At 41.8% G+C, this 11,963-nt stretch overlaps 1 protein-coding gene across 1 annotated transcript; it reads right to left on the bottom strand.

Moving 5' to 3' along the window:
* Positions 1–697: 697 nt before the first annotated feature.
* Positions 698–5,164, bottom strand: sox4b (SRY-box transcription factor 4b). Its single transcript, XM_044206939.1, has 2 exons — positions 3,302–5,164; positions 698–3,268 (listed from the first exon to the last, which is right to left on the bottom strand). Exon 1 carries the CDS (start codon positions 4,552–4,554, stop codon positions 3,313–3,315), a length of 1,242 nt encoding a protein of 413 aa, XP_044062874.1. The 5' UTR covers positions 4,555–5,164; the 3' UTR covers positions 698–3,268; positions 3,302–3,312.
* Between the last annotated feature and the right edge of the window lie 6,799 nt (positions 5,165–11,963).

Here is an 11,963-nt window from a genome sequence, read left to right as displayed (position 1 = left end):
TCTGAGTCAATATAAGTATATATTTATATAGACTCATATTTCTGTCTGCACAGTGGCATTGTAAGCTTCCCAAAGGCTTTACAGAATCAAGACCATCCCAAGTCGGGGGGAACCTGCTATACGACTGTTTCAGTCAAGTCAGTCCTGTCTACTGTACTGGTACTGGGAATAAAAGTGTGCTTTTTCATAGCTCAGTGATGAGCTTTCCAAAAGCTCGGTAGACCATCTGTGGGCATTTACACTCAGTGTAGAAGACATTGTTGTGTTGTGTACAAAAACATCTTAAGACCAATGTGCAGACATGGACAATACTCACTTAATGGGAAACTTTGAGAGACAAAAAAGTCCTTTTCTGTATAAATAACTTATTAGTGATGTTTGCTATTGTCATTGTCATTGTTGCCATAAAAAAATGGAACAGCTACTAAAAAGCAGGTGAAGTGGTAAGCTGAGTGAATAGCTTTGATGGTCCTGTGTGTTCTTGCTTTGAATTCTTATTCTCCTTTTGTATCTTTTTGGAAGGCAATGACATGCTAAACAATGCACAAAGTTGGTAATGATAATTTGGAGCTGATATTAGCCATTTCTTTCTTATTTATGGAATCTAACATTGTGTACACCAAGGTATCACTTTTTGCCTACTGTTGACAGTCACAGACAGATAGAAAGTTCAAGAATCAAGAAAAGAGTTGTAGAATTTCAGTTCCAGCTGATATTTATTTCCTTCCTTGAAAAAGTTCTGTACACAAGTTTATATCAACAATCTGACAGGCAGTGAATGGACACAATTTAGCTGGCATGAGTTTCCCCCCTTTCTCTGAGTCTCAAAAAAAGGGTGGTTCCTTTGTTTATGGCATGATTAGAGACAATAAATGATAATTCTACACAGCATATTGCACAGGATGGATGAAAAATAAAGTCAATATATTTAAAAATGCTTTCATATATATATAAAAAAGTCCTGAACTGACCACCTTAAATGTAAGTAAGGATGTGTAAAAGATAGCAGTTCTAGACAGTGCCTGTGCTCAATAGCAACAACGTACATAAACACACAATCTTTTTGCTTTATGATACAGTCAAATATACAAAGATCGAGTTCACGTTTCATCATTTTTCCTCATTTTTTCATTTTTTCTGAAAAACACAACAGCTAATAACCTGAATCTGAAATACAAATGCTATTCACCATGCCATAAAGATACTAAAACAATTATTAGCTAATAGTTAGCCGACAAGTAGAAAAGATTATATATTCAAATACAATGAGAAACGCAGTACAAGTAGGTGTTGCGGAACTCAAGTCAGAAATTTGAATATGCTTGATGTTATCATCCTTGTTGTTTGCTTGCTGTATTGATAGCCTGTTCAATCCAGTGGTTGATTGGCAAATTTGACATCAATTAATGAAAACATCAAGAAATAAGTCAAATTTAAAGCTACAATCTCCTTATTTGTTGTCATAGGCAAGATATCTGACGGGAAATGCAAAAGCAAGTGGGTGCTTAAGATAGTGACGCTGTTAAACCCACATGGTCCACAGGAAAAGCCTCTAGAAATAATGCATTCCTGTGTCTTTAAGGAGCCTGCAGACTGGCACTGTAAACGTAGAAGGTAGGCTGATACAAAGACTGGTGCTGCTTTCAAGTGCTGTCGGAAAAATCGTATTTGCATCATTGTAAGTGGGTGGTTAAGTATCTCATGCCTGTACTGACAATAGGGGATGTTCTGGGATTGGACATTAAAGACGTTTTGTAAGTATTTGCTGGTAAAGTGTTAAAATTAATCAATTAAAACACCAATTACACACCTGATTCATATTATCTCCTCTGCTCTGTCACTTAAGTAAAAAGTAGCTTGGTGCCTTTAATTTCTAAAATCAAACAATAGGCACCACAGTGATATAAGGTCTGTTTTGCTAGCTGTCTTAGAAATGCTTTTGAACAGGCAACCAAAAAATAAGTACGAGTTTACCATGAGCACTTGAAGGCAGCGTAAAAGCCAGCCTGCCGGGGTACTAAAAATTAGGAAATCCAACACAGCTGTAGTAGGCTACACACACCGATTGTTGACTCCCCCATTTTTATATAGATTTGTACAAAAATACACTGAGAAAATAATCAAACTGTTTCCTCTCTTTTAAGTGTCCAAAAAAGTGTGTACATTTAAATATAAAATGAAATCAAAAGTTGTGTGTTTTTAAAACTCTAGCCCTTCGCCTGAGAAGGAAATGTGACAGACACAGACATACTGACAAACAACCGTGTAGGAAAAAAAACAGGACTAGATCATGTATACAAGAAATAAAAAAATGATCAAGTCAAAAATGCTTGGCCCAGTATATAAATACAACATCCCATATAAAATGGCATCTGAATACATGTACAAAACAAAGCTCAGAGGATGAAAAAAATCGGTGAGGATTTCTCTATATCTATCATCTGAAATGAAAGAATTTTGGTCCTGAATCGAAGAGAACACGTGTATAAAGTTCAGCACAGATTTGAAGTTGCGTTTGAATCCTGAAGTCTGAAAATTTACAACAGCTGGTGATTATTTCAATGTCCTTTTTTTTTAAAGAGAAGAACCGAAAGCGAGCGCCACCTATCCATTTAAATAACCCTAATACTAAATTTCAAACTGCTCGACAGTCTCACAGAAAATCTCAGCACAAGATAGGAACAAAGTAGGCTATCATGCTTAACATGTTTTTTGCTTTTGAGAAAATATTCGACTTTTAAAAAACATCAACCCACCTCGGTTTCATTAAAAATCCCTCTCGGTGTCACACCACAATAAAAATGTCGCACGACAGTCCTATTTCTGTACCTTTTTAGTGGTGAAGTTCACTTGGCGATTGGTAAAAAGTTGTGAAATGTCCCTTTTTTTTAAATCAGCAACAACATTGATTAAGTGAACGGCGGACCGCATAACGTGCAAAATCAATCACAGTTAAGTTGTTCAGTTCAAAAAACAGTTCAGGACTGAGCGTTTCACTGTCAGGAAACCCAGTCAGTCTCTCCTTCTCTTGTTTGCACTCCCTCCACTACTGTGGTTGAAGCAAGTCCCCAGTCCTCGCATCCAAAGAAAAGTAGGCTACAAAAAGCAAGTTATTCGCTTTAAAGTTTACCTTTCCAAGGATTTGTAGCTCTTGCCTATATGGACGAGGGCTAGTTTCAGTGGGTTTTTACTCTGGTGTAGTTATAACACAAACTTTTAAGCCCACTGCACCAGGAACTCCCGTTTCTGTTTGTGGTCATAGTTTTGCTTGCAGGACATTAGGCTACCTGTCGCGTTTTGCCTTTTGCTCGCTCAGTACGTGAACACCAGGTTGGAGATGGTGGACTCCAGCCAGTCCCCGGAGATCATCTCGCTGACTTCGGGCGTGCAGTAGTCGGGGAACTCGAAGTGCGAGCCCCCGGAGCCGGACTCAAAGTTCAAATCCAAGTCCCTGTCCAGCACCGAGGAGCCGAAGCTCCCCAACGACATGCTATCAAAGCTGGGGCTCGGGTTAATGTCGAGCAAGTCGTCCTCAAACTCTTCATCCTCCGAGGAAGAGGACGAGTGGGACGAGGCGGAGGAATGAGAGCCGGAGGGAGTAGGCGAGGAAGCACGCCGACTGCTGTATGTGTGCCCGCCGTGGCGCTCCGAAGACCCGCCCAGGCTGCCGCTGCTGCCGGGGGAGTCGGCTCCGTCCTCCCTGCCGCTGGCCGCGTCCTCATACAGGCTGAGAGGGTCGCTGGAGTCCGCCGAGCTGCTGAGCGTCGGGCTAGCCGGGACCACAACGGAGGATGCGGGGCTGACGCTCAAGCTGGCCCCGCTGCTCCCGAAGACGTACACCCGCTTGGGTTTCTTGCCATCCGGTATCTGCTTGGCTGCTGAGGAGACTGATTTCGACTTGTAGAGAGAGTTGTGATGGTGCTCTGATGGGTGCTCAGAGGCAAACGGTGATGCTTTGGTGCTACTGCTGCTGCTCCCGAAAAGTGATTTGTGGGGTTTGCTGCTGCTGGGTGATTTGGATCCATTCTTCCTCGAAGATGAGGATGTCTTAGTGCTGGTGTTGTTAGAGCTACTGTTGAGTTTCTCTCCCTTGTCTCCGTTACTGCCAGGCTTGGAGGCGCTTGATTTTACCTTCTTCCTCGGCCGGTACTTGTAGTCGGGATAGTCCGCCATGTGCTTGAGCCTGAGCCGCTCCGCCTCTCTGATGAAGGGGATCTTGTCGCTGTCTCTGAGCAGCTTCCACCGCTTCCCCAGCCTCTTGGAGATCTCAGCGTTGTGCATGTCCGGAGACTGCTCCATGATCTTCCTCCTCTCTATCTGTGACCACACCATGAACGCATTCATGGGTCTCTTGATGTGGCCGCTGGGAGTTTTACACCATGCCGGGTTGTCTCCCAGCTTGTCCCCGGCAGTCGATGAAGCTGTGGAGCCCGGGGAGAGAGGCGAGGCGGCCGGGTCCAGATCCATGCACGCCCCGGAGTCGGAGCTCGAATCCCCGGCGAAAAAGGACAGCGCCTCGGCGGTGCTCTCTGTGTGGCTCATTTTCTGTACCATGTTGCCCAGTTAGACACACAGAGGGAGAGCGGAGTACTTGCTCTTTCTCTCTCCCTCTCTCCTTGGTCCTCCGATTCACTTTAAAGCAAACTCAGCTCTTTTCTCCCCCTCTTCGCAGTTTGAGCCGAGAAAAAAAAGCGCAAGAAATAATTCACTCCTGAGATGTGCAATAGCCTAAACTCGACAACAGTTCAGTCCAGTGTAGCCTTAAAAAGGCTAGATGTGTGTTACCAAAAAAAAAGTTTAATTTCCAGGTTCTGTAGGTGTTAAAACAGCACGTACAGAACAGCCCACTCTCCACTGGATACCCAGTCTCTCTCAGTCTCTTCCTTCTGTTATAAAATTAATTCAGCCGTGGGGTGACTGAACATAGTCTATACAGCTGCAGAGCGCAGACTGAGTGCCACACTGAGCACCCGGGCGCTTACAAAGGGCTCCCAAGTACAGTGTGTAAGGTAAGTGCTTTTCTCTGCATCAGCTCTGTCCCCTCTCCTAGAAACAAAAGCCATGCATGCTGGGGAGGGAAAAAAAGAACGCTAGAGCGAGTTACACTGTCCGACTTCCATCGGCAGACCTGCAGTCGAGTTTCAAGCAGCCCTCCAGTCCCGGCCCCCTTGCTTGCATTTATCCCTTCCCGGAGATACAACGGCGATAAAAATCCACCAATCGTACGCTGTCGCTACCCTGCTTCTGTGCCAAACTCACGCCCCCCTCGGCGCTGATTGGTCGAAAATTGAATCTAATAATAATCAGCGCGTGCAATGAGGAGCCTCGTGTCTGACCTCATTCCAGAATACAACAAGAAACTTACATTTTTTTTAAAGAGACACTGGCTTGTGTTATGGAACCCCCTTTTCTACTCTCTACCACCAACCCATGTGTAATCCATTAACATATAGCTATATGGGAAGCTAAGTATGCTTTAGCATATGGAAACTTTATCACAGTATAATTTCTACCACTGTGTTGCCTGGGTAATAGCCTACTGAATAAAAGAAACATACCCTGTAATATTAATCTCCCTTTCCACTGGTACAGACTGTTTTGGTGTTATGAATGGCGCGCACCTATAACACTGAACTGGGAGAATCTGGAGCCATAACACTTGCCAGCGCAATGCAGCTGATGTAGTTATGCATTACCTAATGTTTACAATCTAGCCTAGGAAGATGTTGAATTGGAAAGTAAAACCTTAAAGGTCCGCCTTTTAAGGCTGACACAATATGATGTTTATGTGATGTGCTGTATATTTTAAAATGTGATCACTTATAGAAAAGAGACTGATATAATTGATCATTGTTTTTAATTAATGCTTGTTTGCCTACAGGTGGTCGCTGACCATTATTGACACGCTGTCAAACAAGACCACGTTCAATAGTTGAGCTTCTCTTACTGAGCTCTTCACAAACAGGGAAATGTCTCTTGGACACATTATGATCGTTAAGCTGGTGTGAGAAAAGACTCCAAGCCAAGCTGTATATGCTCTGCCCTCTCGTTCTCTCTGAGGCGGGGTTGGGCGGTCTTTTGTCACATAACACACATCGAACCAACCCTCTCCAGCACATCAGACAGAGAAAAGCAAGGGAGGCAAAGACTCAGGCGGCGGTGTGTGCAAACTGCCTGTGCGAGGACACATCCGCACACCTCTGACACAAACAAGACCGGGTGACAGAAAAAAAGCATGGCATTGCGCTTTTGTGCACGCGGTATCCCTTTTACGCACGGAGGAAATTATATCCAAATTCAGTACAAAATAAGATAGACGTTGTGTGTAAAATAAATGATGGTCAGAATTAACAATGAAAGCATGCGCTGTATTACCTATGGAACATTGTTTCCCTTTTTGTCAGTTTTATGATAGGCATATGTAAAATCGCAACCCTGTTAACCTGAAACGTCAACTTTACACTATCCGAGTAGCCATAATCATTGCCAATACAAATTATTATGTGTATTTTCTATACTTTTTGCTTTTGGTAATAATAACACACCTTTTTATAGTAGACAGCAGTTATTTGTTTCCTCTGGGCGCATCCAGTTTCCCCAGAAAAATAATGAGTAGACCTTTAAATCAGTAACGAGCCAAAAAAAAAACATGAAATGAGGAAGGATATAAGCAGACACACAGTAGGTATAGGCTATAGAACGGTGTTGGATGGTCGCTAGATGGCGTCGCAGAGCCGGAGAGGACTCGGCTGTGTTGCAGAGAATTTAGGGAGGGTGACAAAGAGTGGACCCAGCATCCAGAACAGTTACCAGGGGTGAATTACATAATGTCTCTGTGCGATATAGCGGCATCCTTGTGCAGTGTGTGTGTGTGTGTGTGTGTGTGTGTGCGTGTTAGAGTAAAGTATGAATGTTATGACTGTGGTATGGTAAAACAGGCAGTGAAATAAAGGGAAATTAAAGCACTTTGAAGTTGATAAAAATCAACTCAGTTTTAAATCAGTCACCACTGTAATGATTTCAGCTTCCAAGAGAGCACGTTTCTCCACAAGAATATTCCATCAAAATATGAAATTAAAGTAGGGTGTGTGTGTGTGTGTGTGTAAAAGAGAGAGAGAGAGAGAGAGAGAGAGAGAGAGAGAGAGAGAGAGATGGTCAGGTGTTGTGTATCTAAATAGAAGAAAAGTCAGAGGTGACTTGGATCACCACTGGGAAATTAGTATGAAAGTACAGTCACCAACATTACTGGATGCATTTCACTGGATACAATTATATTCAATATGGCCTCATATCTGCAGTGCATCCAAGTAAAGCAATGAGTAATTGGGCTCCAATTTGTGTGTTCATGGAGCAGAACTGCAATGGAAATAAGAATGTTAACTCATAAACTCACACTGCTCTTCATGGCCATTTTAATAAGGAACTGCGGGAAAATGTTATAGCATGTAAGCCTGTGCTATAGAAGCGGCTTTGCGTTGATAGAACTGGACTTCAGGAAAGCGTACTTTCAATCATACACTAAGGTTCAAAAAGTACTACTGTACAAATTTAAAGCAAAAACATCCAAATGTGTTAATGTCAGTATAAACTCAATAACAATGACCCCACACACACTGTAAATCCCTGTTGATTTAAATCACTCTAAAATTTTCAAATACAGTACAGTACATCTTTTTCTCTCCTCCAACAAACTCTTGGGAACTCAGTGCACCTGGAGTTACAGCTGGCGGCCTTTTTAAGCTAACACCTTATTCAGTACCTTGAGCAGGTGTCCTCTGTTCTATTCTATTCTACTTATTCTACAACCCAAAGATAAATAAGACCTTTCACCTAATTTTGGCTTCATAGTTAACTTGAATACACTTGAATTTTCTTGGCTGCTCACACTTCTGTCTCTCTTTCTTTCTCTCTGTCCCCCCCCCTCTCTCAGTGCACACATTAGTATGCCACACACACACACAGACACACACACACACGACCTGAAAGGATAAGTAGTGCATTCAAACTTTACTCTCGCTTTCTCTGTCTCTCTCTTTTACTGCCATTGTTCCAGTGAGGTGCAGCTGCCACGCGAGTTGGAGTGGGTCGCGTGCCAACCCTAATCTCAACAGGTGTTCTTTTGGGTGTCCCACCCCCACCCCCACCCCCCACCACCACCTTCTTGTCTGTCCTTGCTCTCTCTTTCTCACACTCTCTCTATTCTTTCCCCTCTCACCCGAACTTCACTTTACTAACTACTTCTCACAAATTCAAATTAGCTTTATTAGAATAACCATAATTAAGTTCACGTCTGCCAAAGTTGTACAAGGTTTACAATGTAAGTATCAACATGTAAGAAAACACAACACTATATATATTCTAAACACACACACATGCACTATACTACACTGTACAACTAAATTACTATGCTACGTACAAAGAGTTAGTTCAAACAAATCATTAAAGGTGCTATCGATAGCGTTGATAACATCCAGCCACTAGGTGACGCACTCCCCCTCCCCCCTTCCATTCTATTCCATTCCAGTGGTTGCCAGTTTGTTGCACAACCTGCATATTTCATGGTCGAGTGGAGTGAGACTCGGACAGACTTAGTCATATCAAGTGATGAATCTATCGTGATAAAGTAATGAATTCATTTAGCAACATACATTAGCTATAGATTTAGGTTATTTTGTGCGGTGGTGTTTCATGTAACATGATCTATGGTAATCTTAGGATATGACTAGCTAGCTTTAGGTAACCTTTTTTCCCCCATCATTTAATAATTATAGAGGCCTATATTGCAACACTTAGCGTAAAATGACATTTCAATCATCCTTACACTATAAGACATAAGGTAAATATTTACATTTGAATCCAATCAAAGAGTACAGTACAGTACATAGTAGGGATGCTATTAAAACTCACAGCGCTTGACATTGGACAGGCAGCTACAGTAAAAGTTGACATTAGCTAATGTTAGTGTTGACCTAACATTAGTCGAAGTCTTTTCTTGCTGAAAACAAATCTCATAGCCGATTATAAAAAACAGCTGTGCGCCACACAGCAACAATGACTACAGGGAGAAAGAACAACTATTTGATAATGCCAGTATTTTCTTGAAGAGGTTCAAAGGCGGAGTTAATGAGTGGCAGTGGATATTTATTTTTGACGGTGATCTGATTGAGTCCTCTGTAATCCATGCATCTATGAGGCGACAATTGTAGCCTGCTGAGACAGCAATTGTAGGTACACAGACATAACACTGTGAATAGCTTGATGCTAGAACACTAAGCTTTGCTGCTAAAGATGAGGGTTCAAGTCCCACATTGGGCACTTACTTCTTTGTACCTCAGTGAGGCTACAATGGACCCCTTGGCGAGGCTACAACTGTTGCCTTAGCAGGTGACATTTGTAGCCTGCCGAGGGGTTCATTGCACCCTCGGCAGGCGTTTTTGTAACGTGTCTGTTGGATGGTACACTACATTTCTCAGATGTTTATGGTACACTTGGCTTTCCATACACTCCTTCTCTGTTCTCTCTCACTATTTTCCCTCTTCTTTCTGTCTGTACACTCTCTTCTCACCCGTCTCTCATTCTGTCCTCTGTCTCTGCCTTTTCATTCTGTCTCTCACTGCTCTCTCTCCCTCTCTCTTCAGTTTAGCTCAGTTTGTTTTATTGGCATGAATGTTAAATGAACAGTGTTGCCAAAGCACCCCCATCTCTCTTTCTTTTCCCTACCCATCTCCTTCTCAAGATAAATCTGATCTGAGGTCATCTGTTATTCGGAACACTGACACCATATGGTCAGCCACCCACTCAGAGCACATCTAGTCAGTTTCATGAAAACTTAAAATCTTCCCATATTAAATATTGATGGAGCTATATATTGACCAGCTGACACAAACCCTGCTTCGAGTTTAGCCTGTGAGAACTTGCTGATCTATTACAAAAGATGTTGACCTGAACAAGTCAACTTATTAAAATGCATTACTAAAAACAAAGGGTTATATTCAGACATAAGTAAAATATAAGAACTAAAGACAGCAATGCAAGAAAGATTTTTTTAAACAGTTTAATGAAAAAAACTGCTTTCAAGATATGATAAGATATTATACGGCCTAAAGAAAAACCCAACACAGTTATTTTAACAATTATGTTTCTGCTCTATCGCATCATGCTGTTCATCATAGTCACAGGCTGACCTCTATTGCAATAGAAAACGCGATGCTTCAGACGCTACCTTGGTCAGACCCGTTACAAAGAAATAGACGCATGCAGTGGTTGCCCCTGCTAACCCATTGTTGTGGTACTGAGAATACAGAGAGTGTATTGGTGGGAAAGGCCCGTCTTAATGGGTGTCAGTGATGTAAAGAAAAGTTTTATTTGTTTCAGGATTTTTCATGGAACTGAATGAACTCTGTGTGCACATGCATTCCAAGCACGTTACCATCTCTGACACTCCTGAAAATTTTCACTCCATAAACTGGCAGACTGTGTAGAATACCAAGATATACAGTAACCTACCATTTTGATGTGCACATAAACAGAAATCTGTATGGTTACTTTGCAACAGCTTGATGTTGGTTGTGCCTTAATCAAGATGACCAGTGTATCTGGTGTGCATAATCACACTTTGACAATGCATGCCACTCAAATTATAGACTGCAGTTGAACCACATACCTGTTTCCTTCAGTGGCTGTAAAGGGATTTAATCAGCGGAAAGAGAGGGCATTCAAATATGAAGGCTGTGGTAGACTAGAGATACTGGTGAGAATCAAAAGTCTTTACTCTGCCTTCATGGCATGACTGCCATAATTGGAATTTTAAAAATTTGCTTCTGTGCAATTAGAGGTGTCTTCTGGTTGAGGACACTATATTGAAAGTGAAACATATGAGCAAAATAGGAATAAAAGGGGCTCATGTGATTGATTTTGGAGAGATGGATGTGGATGCAACTCCATCTAAAAAAAAAAAGCAGGTAGACTGTTGACCGGGTGGATGCAAAATACTGACACCAAAATTGCAATGGACCATTGGACAACCCCCTACTGTGCCTCTTCTCCCACTGTGGCAAGCAGTGAATCGCCAAAACTCCAAACAGGCACAGCCAATTAGAACCCTCTAATTCATGAAAACATTATGCCCCCACATGACAACAGGGCCCTCAGTATCACTAAACTACAGTAGGCCTACATAGAATGAAGCTCTTTGATTTATTATATTTTTACTGTCATTAAAGTCAGTGTTCACAAGACAGTCTTTACAACCCTGTAACGGACAGATGGCTGGTTACTGTATATATGAAATGTATTTATTCAGTCGTATTTCTAAAGCTTTGTTTGAACAGGTGTTTTCAGGCACAGATACAGACAAAGATGCAGACACAAGAACACACACACACACACTCAGTAGTCAAGTCAAGTCTTATCTTATCCAGAAAGAGCAGCTGCAAAGTATGACCCTAGCTTAGCTATTAATGATTGGTGGTGTGTGTTTAATAGTGTGTGTGTGTGTGTGTGTGTGTGTGTGTGTGTGTGTGTGTGTGTGTGTATACTTATTTTACCCCCACAATCTCCACTCTTTCTCAACTGGCAAGAGCTCATTATTAGTGGTCTAGCTTTGATTTGTCAAGTTCAGCAAGGTGAATTTGAACATCTGTCGCATTTCAAGGTTGTTTCTGTGGGGGAGAGCAAATACAGGCAGGGCTAAACTACCAAGGTACTAATAAAGTGGAATACACATATATACACACATACACACACATATATATTCAGCAGGTAAATGTGTGACAACCCAATACCACTGCATTTTAAAATATTTCTTATATTTGCACAATGGTATGAGGTCATATCATATCAGTTGAATTGATTCTTTACTTTGAGAGAATATGTGCAAAGGCACTGTGGAATATTTACTGTAATGACTATATTTTTCTAAAAGCCTGGAACATATTTTCAGCATCAATATGTCAGTACATTAA

Source organism: Siniperca chuatsi, linkage group LG9 (genome assembly GCF_020085105.1).
Source record: "Siniperca chuatsi isolate FFG_IHB_CAS linkage group LG9, ASM2008510v1, whole genome shotgun sequence".
NCBI lineage: Eukaryota > Metazoa > Chordata > Actinopteri > Centrarchiformes > Sinipercidae > Siniperca > Siniperca chuatsi.
The sequence above is the reverse complement of the archived record's forward strand: the minus strand, read 5'-3'. Positions and strand labels throughout refer to the sequence as shown.